A 16,066-nucleotide genomic window follows, 5' to 3' on the forward strand; every position below is an offset into this window, starting at 1 on the left:
AGTGAAGGATTAGAATGAAAAATACTTCAAATTTCGAAGTATTTTTTTGGTGACTTCGACCATCAAATGGGCTACTTACGACTTCGACTTCGAATTGAATGATTCAAACTAAAAATCGTTCGACTATTCGACCATTCGATAGTCAAAGTACTGTCTCTTTAAAAAAAACTTTGACTACCTACTTCGCCAACTAAAACCTACCGAGCACCAATGTTAGCCTATGGGGAAGGTGCCCATAAGCTTTCTAGGCTTTTTTTGATCGAAGGAAAATCCTTCGAATCGTTCGATCAAAGCATCGATATTCGAAGTCGAAGGATTTTACTTTGAGGGTCGAATATCGACGGTTAATTAACCCTCGATCTTAGACCAATAGTAAAATGTGCCCCCTTATCTCTATAGGAGAAAGGAGTGAAATCCATAAAAAGACTGTTGATTTATATTATAATATTTTTGCACAACACCAGGGAATATATACAGTGCTGTACAATTGAGGGAGTATAGACTTCTTATCTGTAGAGATTGCAATCTAATTCTAAGTGCCTGAGGTGCAGAAAAATGAAGTTACTCACGAAAAGCAACAACTTAAAAGGGCTGTTACAGAAAATCAGATAAAAGAGTTTAATTAAATTCTTTCTAAAATTCATCTATATTCTCATGTAGAAATGTTAATATCATGTTCAGAATTTAAAATGTCTATATAATGCAGTACTTTTTTTTAAATTCAATTTGTGATGTAAGTTCATGCCTCTTTGAATTGTTTTGGATTTGCAGTTGTTTAAATGTTTTTTGTTATATTTTGTGTAGAACAAGTACCAAATTTTGCTCCATGGGTGTTCATTAAAAAGATCAAAGGAATAGTTATTGTTACAGTTTTCATGTAACATTTTTATCTGTTAATTCAGAACCTGTGTATTTTCTATTTTTTTGGATGGTCACACAGCAGCTTCTTTATAAAAACCAAAGTAATGTTTCTGAAGCAAACACACAATTTTTACTGGTGTGGGAGACAATACATTATGGGGGTTATTTACTAAGCTCTGAATACCCGAAATTCCCCGATTTTTTATTTTAAATCGGACTTTTAAAAATATCACCAATTTTTTGGAATTTATTAAGCCCTGTGGGCTAAAAAGCCTGAATATAAAAACACGACATCTCAAACCTGTCGATGTTGTATAAAAGTCAATGGGAACAGTCCCATTGATTTTTGGTTGTGTTGAGGTTTTCAGGCAATTTCACAATGTTTTCTGAGCTTTCGGGTGAAAACTCTGAAAAATTCTGAGATTTCAGAAAAAATTCACGAAAATATCTTTGCTTTTCCCGGAAAGCAAATTTTCTGAAAAATGTAATAATAACTAAGCGTTAAAAACCTGAGCGGGTTAGATAAGAGTTTGTAGCAGCCAATATTGAGATAAATTAGGACCTTGATAAATAACCCCTTAATTTTCATTTAATTTTTTGGTGTTACTGTCCCTTTAAATAAAAAGTACCATACTTAACACAGTGTTAATTGTATTGCTCTCATTTCTTCTTCTCCAATGCTTTTCTTTATTTTTTATATAATAATCAATTAAAATGTTCAAAAAAATAAGGAAAAAAGGAAAAATACTAGCTAAGGAAAGTATAATTTAATTCATAACATAAAAATCACTGAATGAATTTCTTTAGAACATTGTTTATTTGAAAATAATATGAAAAAATGTTTACGTTGCATCCTAGTCATTAGGTGGCAAGCCAAACAATTCCGGCTGGAATTCCTCCATGGATTTAAGCACTAATGTTGCTTTCTTTGTTAGATCTGGATTGAGATTTTCATCTGGAATCATAACCACTTGCCTGCCAGCTGCCAGAGCCGCTTCTACCCCATTAGGCGCATCTTCGAAACACAAGGCACTAGAAAAACAAAATATTGTTTTAATTAAGCCCATATAATTATCCAATGTATTGAGAAACGCAATTGTGTAGCTTGTTTTTCTTTTAATACTCTATGGAGATGCAATGGTCTTTGATAACAATGTAATGTAGGCTTTGTATATAAGCAATTTGTTTTGTTCTCCTTTTCTCTCTCCGAAAAGCCTTGTGGCCATTTTACTTCAATCAAGTCAAGAAGTACTCATTAACCTAAATGTTTGCGTACTGTGTAGTATAGGTTTCAATGGAATCATTTCTAATGTCGCGTCATTACACATCTTGATTAGTGAAGCTTAACATGAGCCTTCTGGCACACATCAATACTTATGAATAAGATGGTTGAGGTTAATGCAAAGTATGAATTTCCATTTCAAACAAAAAATGTCTGAATTAAATGTATCATTTACTGCACACAATCGATCATTTTTAAAGGTTCAGGTAGGAGAAGATGAGTGAAACTTTCTATTAAAGTGGACCTGTCACCTATACATAAAAAAACTGCATAATGAACGTCCTTTCCAAATTAAATATGGAACCCCAAAAAATGTTTTCATTAAAACATCCATACCTGTTATAAAGGTGTTTAAATATCTAAACTGTCAATCAAATATTACCTGCCCCGCCTCTATGCCCGTGGCATAGAGGAGGGGCAGTCAATTACTTTCACTTTCCATTCAGCACTTCCTACATGTCACTGCTCTCCTCACATTCCTCCTTCCCTCCTCAGGCTCTAGAATTGTGTAGGGCACTGCACATGGACATTAGGTCCCTCATTCTGGTGCATACACAAGATTTTGGGGTGATACACAATTTCCCTTAATAACCGTGTCCACAAAATGACTGCTGCCTGCTTGCTATGATTGTATAATTCCGAAACAGAAGGAAACAAAATGTAAATAAAAAATACAGTGTAAGTAAAGTTTATTTTGCTCATCTAACATGATAGAAAAGAATTTGAAATTATTTCTTAGGGTGACAGGTCCCCTTTAAGAGTCACTTATACAGAAAGAGATATATAACACCACATAAGTACTGCTCTTAATGTTAAATTTTCTCATTTGTGTGTGTTTTTTTCTGATGCTTAAAATGCAAGTTTCTGCTAAATGTTTGTGACTAGGAGATGTTATTGGGTGTGAGGACTTTTGTTATTCTGTATGTACATGTAACTTAGACCTTCATTCTCCAATATAATGACTCAGTTGACAAACACAGCACTTACAATCATAACTGCTCATAATCAATCTTTTAAAACACATCTAATAGTCCTTATACAATTTGTGCAGCAATTTCTACCCAATCTCCTAGACAAATATGAAGAGTTGACATAATCTGCTGGCCGTCTCCCTTTGCCCAATATCCTTCAGATTTCTGCAGTTGCAGCAACAGAGTCTGAAGATTTGTGGCTGTACAGAAGGGAGAGCCAGCCATTGATGTATGTATGGTATTTATAGACCTATGTGTCATCAGTCAAAATTGTGGCTACTAACAGGGTACTGACATTGTAATTATAACATTGTGTTCTGGTTAAAATCTAATACTGATAACATTCCATTTTGGGGAGAGGCTGGAAAATGCTATGGATCAAAACCAAGTAACACTGTTAAAAGGCAAGTAAAGACTGGCGATTTGGTGTGGTTGTCTAACACCACCATTGGCTTATACACAGTATTACATTTTACCTCTTTTAGACACAATATTTCTGACCCATTTGGCCCTGACCAAGCACAGAACCTTGAGGCAGCTCAGACTCTATTTTGTAGATCATGCTGAGGAAAAAACATATCATATTCCACAGTCTCCCTTATAGAAGAAATCATTTGAAAGCAAATATGCATTTCATGGTGGTACAATGCTGAATGTATAATTTTGTACCAGCATCTGTGTTCATAGTTACATAGTTACATAATTAAATTGGGTTGAAAAAAGACAAAGCCCATCAAGTTCAACCCCTCCAAATGAAAACCCAGCCCCATACACACACCCCTCCCTACTGTCACATAAATGATATATACCCATATCTATACTAACTATAGAGTTTAGTATCACAATAGCCTTTGTATTATGTCTGTCCAAGAAATCATCCAAGTCCCTCTTATAGTCATTAACTGAATCATCACCCGGCAGTGCATTCCCCAACCTCACTGTCCTCACTGTGATGAACCCCCTACTCTGTTCCTTTAAATGAAACTTCTTTTCCTCTAGTCTGAAGGGGAGGCCTCTGGTACGTGATTCTCTTTATGGGTAAAAAGGTCCCCTGCTATTTGTCTATAATGTCCTCTAATGTACTTGTAAAGTCTAATCATGTCCCCTCACAAGCGCCTTTTTTCCCCCAGAGAAAACAACCCCAACCTTGTCAGTCTCCCCTCATAATTTAACTCTTCCCTCCCTCTAACCAGTTTAGTTGCACTTAGTCTCTGCACTCTCTCCAGCTCATTTATATCCCTCTTAAGGACTGGAGTCCAAAACTGCCCCCATACTCCAGATGAGGCCTCACCAGGGACCTATAAAGAGACACAATTATGTTTCATCCCTTGAGTTAATCCCCTTTTTTATGCAAAACAAGTTTCATGTTGAAACAGTTTAGCCCACACAACCATTTTTTAATTATTTGTTCATTATGGCAGTTTTTTGCATGCTGTGCTATTGCTTAATGTTTTATTGCAATATTATTATTTGGATTGCTTAAAGACTTGCTATCCAGGATTTTCAAAATATAGACTTGCCAGAATGTTAGTCATATAACCTCTCGTTAGATATGTTTTTGGTGTTTATTACATTTTCTCTCCTTTTCTTGTTCTTTTCCTCTGGCCCTAATATCCCAGTTAATGTTATAGAATTCTACTTCCAGTCTCTTTTATTGGAGTGTGGAAAAGCTTATCTACATGTCACACACAAGCTCAAGGAAACACGTAGTGAAGACAGAACACCTAAGGCATTGACCTTATCTATGTTCTACATCCTCCTTTAACAATTATACATACAATGATTTGCCCAAGTGCAAAAAAAAGGTGAAACCAGCAAGAATTTCTGCAAAGTTAATCACACAGATACTGACCTACAAATTGAACGAGACCATTTCTCAATACTCTTTGTCTGTACAGTCTTTTAGAAAGTTATATAAAAATAATAAGCTATATAATAATAATTAATAAAAGTGTCCATGTGTCTGGGATTCATTAGGGATCATGAAACTGGATAGGGCAAGTCATCCTCACAATAATTCAATCTACTGGCCTGTGTTGGTTTAGTGCAATTTGGATTTCAAAATTTGTCAAGACTAGTTTTATAATTGAACTTTGGTCAGATGAATATTTGCAGGTACTAACCAGTAAAATAAAAATAAGAAGAACATTTTGGGGTACACGTAATACATTAAAAACACAAAACAAATATTATTTATTTTTTCTGATTCTAACAATAGAACATCACAATAATTGAAACGTGTTGCAAGAGATTAAAGGTAATGGGCCAGATTCAAATCAGTGAGAAAAAGGTTTGTAATGAGATTCTTTTCAGATGCAATTAAATTCAGAACAACTTATATCATTGTTTATCACATGAAACCTCCTTTGAATCTATGGAAAAAAACTGGAACTGATTTAGGAGAAAAGTTTTTTCCCCTGGAAATGAATCTCATCCATGACTTTTCACGTGATGAGAAAGTTGACATCAGATCTCCAATTGGCAAACATTTTAGCCTATGGAGCAAATGGGGTTGTTTGGATTTAGGGGTGAAGGTGATTGAGAAGGTACATACTCCTTCAAGAGGTGGAGATATATTACGTTCTTCGAATATTCGTGAGGCATTTTGGATACAAGTATTTTTTGTTTATATTTTTGACTCTTGTTTTGTTTTTGAGTAAAGAAATAACGAATTTTCTTCACTACATATATATTTTTTTCCAATTGTATAATGACAGATCAAGTAATTTTACTAATTGATATGCAACTTTATGGGGTCGCTGTGGTGGTTATTTATACTGACATTCCAACTGCTGTTCCTTTATGCTTATGATTTAGGGTGCCTGCGCCCAAAACACGTCAAGTAATCCATGCTGTGTGTCTTTTAACATGGACGAATAAAAATATATGATTTTAAAAAGCGGCCCTGTGTGCGGAACTTCATTTTCTTCTTTCTTTTCACTTGATAAACCAAGAGATACATTTTCACTATATTAAATCTGGCCCAGAATGTTATACTATGGGGCAAATTTACTTGTGGTCGAATATCGAGGGTTAATTAACCCTCGATATTCGACTGCAGATTTACCGCAATTCGTTCGATAGAACGATTAAATCCTTTGAATCGTTCGATTCGAAGGTTTTTAATCCATCGATCGAAAAGATTTTTCTTCAACCTAAAAAAGCTAGCAAATCCTATGGGGAACTTCCCCATAGGCTTACATTGACTTCGGTAGGTTTTAGGTGGCGAACTAGGGGGTCGAAGTTTTTTTTTAAAGAGACAGTACTTCGACTAACGAATGGTCAAATAGTCGAACGATTTTTAGTTCGAATCGTTTGATTCAAAGTCGTAGTCGAAGGTCGAAGTAGCCCATTCGATGGTCGAAGTAGCCAAAAAAAAATTCGAAATTCAACGTTTTTTTTCTTCTATTCCTTCACTCGAGCTAAGTAAATGGGCCCCTTAATGTCCTACCTTGTTCCAATAAAATGTATAAAATAGGAATCTTATAATTCCCTAAATACACAGTTAAGGTGACAAACTCAATTTTATTCAAGTGCAGTGATTTAGCCTAAATCCCGTAAAGATTTGTAGTGTGTGCATACAAGGAATAGTGAAAGCATTTTATTGGAATATTCAGCAAGAGAGATGCATGCTGCTAATTGTTATTTGATTGATTAATTAATGAAGGGACTGAGCAATTCATTAATTTTTATGACAGGTGTATAGTATTTCTCTGCGGAATAATAATGAAGGAGAAAAGGACCGGATTCGGTATTTTTTTTTAATGTATGGATAATTTACAGGTTTGGGAACGTTTATCCTAGAATTTACTGGAAGGTCATATCCAAAGGTCACATTTGAATATTTTTCCTCTGATGTTACATTGTAATTGATGTTAACAAATCTTGATTAATTCCATGCTGATGTCAACACAAAACACTGTTTTTCTTTGTTCTTAAAGAATAAGAACCCCCAGGTTATAATTTTACGCTGTTGTTAGTAGCAACACCCTCCTTTAAAACTGCTATTTTTTAGTGTGTGACGTAATGCTTACATCTATTTTAATTCATCTCCTGAAATTTGCCCATAGTCATCTTGTGGCTGCCATATTGTTTCCTTAAATGCCACGGTTCTTGTTAAAAGCTTGTTTCTGCTCATGTGCGCCATTCCCCGGCTGCTGATCTTGATCTATAACAAGCTCTTGTGCGCTGATGACTGGAGGGCTGTCCATGTGATACATGTGCAATCGTTCAAGCTGAAGGGGGTACTAGAATGCCCCTAATTCAACCATCATTTTTTGTACATGCAGGTAGTCTTGTTCTAACTCTTTGGAATGTAGATTGAGTGGATGTAACATGCACAAGCTGTAGAAGTCAGATCATTTCATAATGAGCTGGAGGGGAATGTGGGGACAAAGGAGAAGATTTGGAAGAGCCTACGCTCTTTTTTTTTTTTTCATCTATTCTTTTTCGGTGAACAGTATTGATTTTCAGGATTTTAATACTCTTTAAAGCACGGTGCTCAGAACTATTGAAACATTACTGGAAGAATAATGGGGTCTATGGAAGATGGATTTCCCATAATTCTATGGTTTCTGGATAATGGAATTCCAGACTATGCCTGTACATTAATACAGTAGCTATATGCCACTATACCTTTTTTTTTTTAACAAACATGCCACTGCATTTCACTGTTCTCTCTGATATTGTATTGCAAATGTATATATATAACTACCCTACCACCCATTCACATATGATTTTATTCTTAGTCTTTTAACATTATTGTAGCTTTCACTTTCCTTCAGGTTTTGTAAAACCCCCAGAGTAAAGCCAGAATGCCACGTGTGATGTTATACTGTGAATGGGCTTTGAAGCAGAACTCGACCATACAGTGAAACATGTTCTAATCTTTAGAAAGAAAGTAAATAAACAAGACCAAATAACCACACGGAATGTTATTTCTAAGTAAACTTTACTGCTTCTGTGAAATTGATTTATGTCTCCTCCAATATGACTCTTCACATTGGAAACAATATTCAAGCACTTAAACGTATGTCTCCCTCTGGGTTGCTGTGGACTCATGTAGCTTCAACCATTATTATAGGGAAGATGGTCAATAATACGTCAATACATGAGATACCTGTGGTGTTCTCTGTTTGAGTTCACACAAGTAACACAGCTCCAGCTGTAAAACAACAGCTTTTATGTGGGGTAACAATACTAGGAAAAAAAAAACCAACTCTTGAAAGACATGAATTAAATATGGCTTCCATAGAAGTCATGCAGACTGAATGTATAGTATCAACAAAGGACAGTCAAATTATTAACAAAATAAATCTGGGTATAATGTAACCAATGAGGGTTTCAGATGCGTAATTAACATATTTTACAGGGATTGTAACATTATGATTGTTTTAGTAGAAACTACAGCAATGATTTAAAGGGATGCTTCACCTTCAAGTAAACTTTTAGTATATTGTAGAATGGCCAATATGGCGAATTTGCAGCAAATTTACGTGATTCGCCACCGGCGAATAAATTCACAAAACGGGCACGAAAATTAGCCAGCATCAAAAAGGAGATGCCGGCGCCGTTTCTCAAATTTTTCGCCGTTTCGTGAAATTAAGGAATTTTATGGCGAAACGGCGCAAATTCGCCCATCACTAATGATTTCCCATTTTCTTCTGTTTCTTTCCAGCTTTCAAATGACCCCATCTAAAAACAAATGCTCTGTAAGGCTACAAGTTCACAGTTATTGATACTTTTTATTACTCATCTTTCTATTCAGTCCCTCTCCTATTCATATTCCAGTGTTTTATTAAAATCAATGCATGGTTGCTAGGGGAATTTGTACCCTAGAAACGGAATTGCTGGCACTGCAAACCGGAGAGCTGCTAAATAGAAAATGAAATAACTCAAAAACAACAAATAATAAAAAATAAAAACCCATTGCAAATTGTCTCAGAATATCCCTCTCTACATCAAACAAAAAGTTAACTCAAAGGTGAACAACCATTTTAAGGCAAAGTTAATTTTTTATTCAGAGGCTCCATACTTCTTCAAGTAAGCATATCTCCAAAGTTGACTTTAAAGTTGCTTTTTAATTGACCTTCACAAGTATTTTTTAACTATTGACAAATATTTATAATGCGCCAACATATTCTACAGTGTTGTGCAGTAGAAGAGTGTATGGAATCCCACCCCACTTCATTATGCTGTATGATGGAATGGAGTCAGGTTTTATAATGTTGCTGTGCATGGTCCTGTCTCTCCCCATAATCCTCTAAGCACTATTTGCACTATAAGTAAATAACCCAAATTGCAAATATGTTTATTTTTAGAAGTGATGTTGACAAAAAATTTATATATAATTTATTTGGGTTGACAAAACTCCACCAAGCTCAACCTATCCAAATGAAGCCCAGTGCACATATACATTTGTGTTCAGAATAATAGCAGTGTGTAAAAAAGTGAATTAAGCTCAAAATCATTATAAAAGCTTTTATTTGCATACATGCAAATACATTTGTAACACTGCACATTCTATTCCTAATCAAAACATGAAAAATGTATCAAACTTCTGTCACCTGTTACATTCCACCATTTTGCTGCATTTTTAGCTTTGCCTAGAAACAGAATTTTTTCTGTCACCCCACAAGTTTTCTATTGGATTCAGGTCTGGGAATTGGACTGACAACTCCATAAGGTCAACTTTGTTGGTCTTGAACCAAGACGTTGCTCATTTACTGGTGTGTTTGGGGTCGTTGTCTTGTTGAATCGTCAATGTCATTTCCTTTTCGGCATAAGGCAACATGACCTCTTCAAGTATTTTAACGTATTGAAAGGGATCCATGATCCCTGTATGCAGTAAAGAAGCCCAACATCAAAGTATTAGAAACATACCCAAATCACGATGCTTTGGACTACCATGTCTTCACAGTGTCATGTGGCTTGAATGCAGTGTTTTGGGGTCATCTGACAAACTGTCTGCAGGCCCTAGACCCAAAAAAAATGTTTTATCAGTCCACAATAGGGTGTGCCATTTCTATTTCAGCCAGTCAATATGTGTTCAAATTGTAACCTCTTCAGCACGTCTTTCTTTTAACAATGGGACTTTGTGGGGCGTCTTGCCAATAGCTTGGCTTCACATAGGTGTCTTCTAATTGTAACAATACTCAGAGGTAACTTTAGACCTTCTTTGATCTTCCTGAAGCTGATCATTCTTTGTCATTTTGGCTATTCTTCTATATATTCGAATAGTAGTTTTCCATTTTTGTTCCATGTCGTACAGGTTTTTGTTGCAATTTTAAAGCATTTGAGACCGGTTTAGCTGAGCAGCCTATCATTTCCATAGAGTTTAGGAACTGGATCTCTGCCTTTCTTATACATTTTTAATGGTTTTAATGTTTTAACGAGGTTTGTCCTACATACTGGATGTGACAAACAGTATTCCCATCCAGTAAGTAGGACAAACCTAAAGGCCATTAAAAAACCCAGTAGAGAACACATCCTGGACATAAAGTCTAGATTCAAACATAGCTAAACAGTGCAGTGAGTATAACAGGGGTGATGCTAAGAAATTATTGGTCACAGGCATTGATAAGTTTGCAATTTTCCGGCAAAGCGAAACGGCGCAAATTCGCCCATCACTATTTATAATCGTATTGCATACTTTCCTCTTATGCAACCCTGGTGATAAAAATCAAGGCCCTACAATATGTGATTAAAATACTGTAAATTGTCGATACAAAATTTATGGGAAACTGTTTTGAGAGCTAATTTAATAATGCCTCATTGCTAAATCCTATATAGGCGAGGAACTGCTTTATTTTACTTCATCTCCCTATCTTGTCTTTTTTATTTTTGACTATATATGTAACTAACCCGTGCTTGAACATTATTTGCCTTATAACATTATAAGACTTTGTCTTCACCTGATTGACCATTGTGGCACAATTTCATTTGTTCTTTTACACCAAGTAATGACGCAACTTCTTCTGACTGTCCATCATCCCTATAAAAAGCCTGTACAGTGGTCTGATCATTAGCCTATAAGTAAGTGTATATCCTAATAAATACTTTAAATTGTATAATTATTACTACTACTGTTTTCACTTTCTGTTGGTCTCCATACTTTAGCGATTTTTCCAACCCTTAGACTGGGGTTCATGTAGTTAGACCACATGTTATTACTCTCTAGATTTTTGTATCTCTGGAGCAGTCTTTTACACACACCATTTATTTCTATTGGTTAAAGCATCTATGAACCTAAGGTTCTTGCTAAAAGAAAGCTTTAGTAAAACCAATTAGGAATATGTTTCTGCTTTGTCGTATGCATGTGATTCAGTGTTACACCAGTGTTTACCAAGTCAATAAAAAATAGGTCAAAACTGCCATGAGGGGATTAAAAAATAGATCAATTAAGATACAGTATACTCCCTGGAATACTGCGCTGCTTAAAGGAATTCCAGAACTGTTTTGAATTTTATGCATCTTATGTCAAGTCCCATACTGGATTTGAAATTACAAAGGTATACACTGTATACTACACTTGATTCAGTTCTGGGTGATTAGCATGTTTTTAGAAAAAAAAGAATAAACAATAACAGAGATTTTCTGTTAAATTCTTGATATTTTTTCCCTATCTGAGAAAATTAAAAGGGTCCCAAAAATATGATAGCAGGTGTTGGAGGAAATTTGAAAATTGTGTTGGGGAATTACAACTTGTATACAGGTCTGGGATCCGTTATCAGGAAACCCATTATCCATAAAGCTCCGAATTACAGAAATACCTTCTCCTTTATAACAAAATAATCCAATTTTAAATGATTTCCTTTTTATCTGTAATAATAAAACAGTACCTTGTACTTGATGCAAATTAAAATATTATTAATCCACATTGGAAGCAAAAACAGATTATTAAGTTTATTTAATGCTTACATGATTTTTTAGTAGACCTAAGGTAAGAAGATCCAAATTATGGAAAGATCTGTTTTCCCAAAAAACCCAGGTCCTGAGCATTCTGGATAAGAGGTGTCATACCTGTACAACAGTTTAATTCACACTGGCTTCTGATTGGCCATCTAACCCCAAATTCTGCACATCCGTGTCCATGTTATTTATGCTCACTTTTAATTGTATCACTCACACTTGAAAAAGGGTTCTACACCCGAAACATGTTGTGTGAATAAAAGCACTTTGCAGTAAATTGCTGCTTGGACTTGGTCCTTCCTTAAGAATGTTGTAATTATCCATGTGACATGCTCTTGTGCAACTGCCAGTGTACTCTACTTTTAAATCATGTTCAGTAGGCTTGCTTGTTGTAGGTCCTCCCACTGTGCGTGTGGACTTGCTAAATCCCAAGCTTGCCCCTCAGCATCAGACTGGGGCATTGGGGGCCCATCAGGACTGTGACACCAGTGGCCCTCCTCCAGATATCTACCCCCCCCCCATTTGGAAAGCATCATGTTGCGTACTGCTTATCTCCTTCTTTCTCCTTAACTTTAAAGGGGTGGCTAATTGGGGGATTAGGCCTGGGCCAGTAGGGTCAAAGAGGTCCAATCAGCACTATATTTATTCTGTAGAATGCTTTACCATACTTGAGTAAACAGCTTTAGAAGCTCCCTCTGTTTGTTTAGGATAGCAGCTGCCATATTAGCTTGCTGTGACATCACTTCCTGCCTGAGCCTCTCACTGCTCACTTATAGCTCTGGGTTCAGATTACTGCAGGAAGGCAAGGAAGGAGGGGGAAAGGGAGGGGAGAGGCAGAGAGGAACAAACTGAGCATGCTCAAGCCCTGGCCCTGGAGGTTTAAGCTGAAAACAGGAAGTTGGATACAGAAGTCCATGTGTACACAATAGAAGGAAAGAAATGTGGGGGTTTTTGTTATTAACAGAGGACTCAGAGCAGCATTACTTTGAGGGTTTACTGGTGTATTTATATAGACCTTTCTGATAAAGCTTATTCAATTTTAGCCTTTCCTTCTCCTTTAACTCAAAATAACAGCATATATGTTTGATAAATCTATAGCAGGAACTGTAAAATGCTAAAATCCCATGTCATATTTGACTAAGTGAGACTTAGTCCACATGACAACTTAACCCTTTAACTGACATGTCCATGGTCCCTTGGATATGACATCTGGATGCCAGGCTAGATCAATGATTTTCTATCTAATAGACCTGGACAATCTGTTGTCTCCTTCCTTCTCCTTAACTTTAAAGGGGTGGCTAATTGGGGGATTAGGCCTGGGCCGGTGGGGTCCAAGAGGATCGGGGCCCACCATGATTTTTTTCCCAGTATCTGGGTTCTTTACCCTGCCCTGGAAATTGGCATGCTTCATCTATATGTTATATATGTATCAGCACAAAATACTATTCGTTATTGGTTGCTATGAATTATAATACCTAGAGCAAGCTTCTCAGCTGTTATTACATTGCTTCTCATAAACCCAAAAGTAGCTTTTCCTTTTCTATTTTGTTAAAGTTTGAGTTGCTTTGCCATCTCCAGAAGTAGCTGCAAAATCTGCTGTAGCTGCCCTTCATTATTGCATGTCTTTCCATTAGTATTGCATTGGGCAGAATCCATAGTGCAGTGGCAATAGCCAAAGGATCAGACTATTCATGCCAATATACAAACAAAAAGACACATTTTAAAACAAGAAATCTGTTCAAAATCTGACAATTGTTCATTGTTTTGTGTTAGTCTCCTACTGGCAGAGCTTTAGTTATGCCACAACAAACATACATATCCGTTTCCACCAAAACAGACCATAGTACAAATTCCTTTTTTGTATGTAGACAAATGGTATTTGTTTGTAAAACACTATTAACTTCTTAATGAGAAGAAAAATAGCAATTTCATAGAGTTGCAAGGCAAAACAAAAGTCTCATTTATCTACTGTATATCCTATTGACAGTATCTCATTTATCTATATCCTATTGACAGAGTCCATCGTTGTCCATCAGTAGCCTTTCAGTCATGTCAAAGGCTAGCTCCTTCATCCTTTACAAGCTAATAAAGCAAAGCTGGCAGTAATGAATGGTTTCCACTGAGGCATACAACACACTTTGCCATTTTCATCCACTGCTTCAGGCAAATTGCTCACTGTCTGATTTTTACTGAAGCAATCGACTTTATCGACTGTTATTACTATTGTTGGCCATGTTTGGCTTATATTAATATTTAATCTATCCAGGAATAGGATGGCAGAGGTTCCTAACCATAAGCATAGTTTTATTAAACAAGCAGAAGTAATACTCTTGCAGTACAATATTAGCAGAGAGGTATATGATTTGCAGTGCAATCAAAGAGCAGAACATGCTGGGGCCATTATAAATATAGACCTGACCGATTTCCAATTCACCTGTCTGAGATACTGTGCACTTTTCTAGTCCAGATCTCCTCCAGTGAAAATGTCAGGAAGACCACAAGTCCCTTTTCAAACTGGGATCCCTTCACTTACTGGCAAATTATCACCTGGGAGAACTACTTCCAGTCTATCAAATCTACAGTATGTTGGAGCTCCGAGCTGTTATTTATACCTGGTCTGTCCTAAAGTGTCACTGTCTAAATACCTTGTTCACATGGTCCCTGTTCCTAAAGGGATGGTTCCTCTCCTTTACTGGGGCCTTGTGTTCAAGGCTCCCCAGCAACATCCAACCTGGTCAACATGTGATGGCTAAAGAGAAAGAGCCATGTGCTCCTATTTACTACATTAAACATGAACAGGTAATTTTCACCATCTCCCTAGGTCAATGGGAAATGCTAAGCCACCCAGGGGCACAGGTACTGGGACTCCCTTTGCCATTAGGCACTTTCCAGGGGCCAGCAGCAAAAGTTGCTTTACAGGGTAAGGGCATACACGCCAAATCATATACATGAAAAAACTTTAGCAAATTATTTCATTTAATATTAAGGACATTTATCAAAAGCTAGAATGTTCCAAAGTATACTGTATATATTTAATCAAGTAAATTGGGCATATAGTTTTATTTGACAATTATGCAAAGAATATTTGCCTTTGATTAGTCATGAGTAAATTTTCCGGCAGGCATGTATCCGCTGCAAAATTCCGCATTTCGCCGGGTATAACCTGGTGAAGGAAACTCTGCAAAAATGGTAACGAAGCGGAAATCGGGCACTTTAGTGAATTTGCAGAGTAACGTCTGAGCGAAAATGTGCCTGCCAAATACCTCGTTATTGATGAACTTTTGCCACAAGCGAATTGTCCTCTACGCCTGTTAGAGAATTAGCAATGTCCCTGTGGATGGGATTTCTGGCTAATTTTTACAACCGACGGCCACTTCGCCCTTTGCACTGTTAAGAGAGAGTAAGAATTTTAATTCTGGAATATGTATACCCGGGTCTTAGGAGCTGGATAGTAAGGGTTGGTTGTTATAGCCTGTCCTGTTATACGGCCTATGATTCAGCACAGGATGCAGTGCAGGATACAACATAGGAAACTGACTTGCATCTAATAAATCAAATATTATCACCACTGTTGCAGGTTTGTGCCCAAAGTTACTTGCACCTAATGTACCAAAGCTGACATTCATTTCTGTCTGGACTATAAAACTTCACAGAGGTTTCTCCAAGGATTCTGGGAATTACCATGACCATTTTTGCATTATGATACATTACACTTGCTTTTGAGCATTTATGTGACAAGGCAAAATAAAGGGCAATATTATGATGTAAAGCTTGTTTTTTGGATCTTGCAAAAAAAAAAAACACAGGTCACTTAGCCTAGAAAGTCATCATTTACCAATTCCATTTGAAGTTGTATTTTAAATTCCCTGTTACAAAACAACCAAGGGAAATAGCATCTAATTATACAGGATTTGATGCAATATTTTATCTACAGAGAACTGTTACAAGTCAAAATGCTATGAATTCTATTTCAGCTTGTAAGGTGAAAATCTGCAGAAACATTAAAAAGGGTGTTAGTGTATATACATTACTAACAGTTTTG

General features: G+C 36.4%; 1 protein-coding gene across 1 annotated transcript in view; it reads right to left on the reverse strand.

Annotated features, from left to right (window-relative positions):
- Positions 1-1,622: 1,622 nt before the first annotated feature.
- LOC108708844 (pseudouridine-5'-phosphatase-like) overlaps positions 1,623-16,066 on the reverse strand; it is an 81,198-nt gene continuing 66,754 nt past the window's right edge. The window contains exon 3 of the mRNA XM_018248509.2: positions 1,623-1,893. Within this exon, the coding sequence (XP_018103998.1) occupies positions 1,716-1,893 (178 nt within the window). The 3' untranslated portion in view covers positions 1,623-1,715. The remainder of the gene's footprint in view (positions 1,894-16,066) is intronic.

The sequence above is a fragment of the Xenopus laevis genome, chromosome 2S (genome assembly GCF_017654675.1).
Source record: "Xenopus laevis strain J_2021 chromosome 2S, Xenopus_laevis_v10.1, whole genome shotgun sequence".
Taxonomy (NCBI): Eukaryota; Metazoa; Chordata; class Amphibia; order Anura; family Pipidae; genus Xenopus; species Xenopus laevis.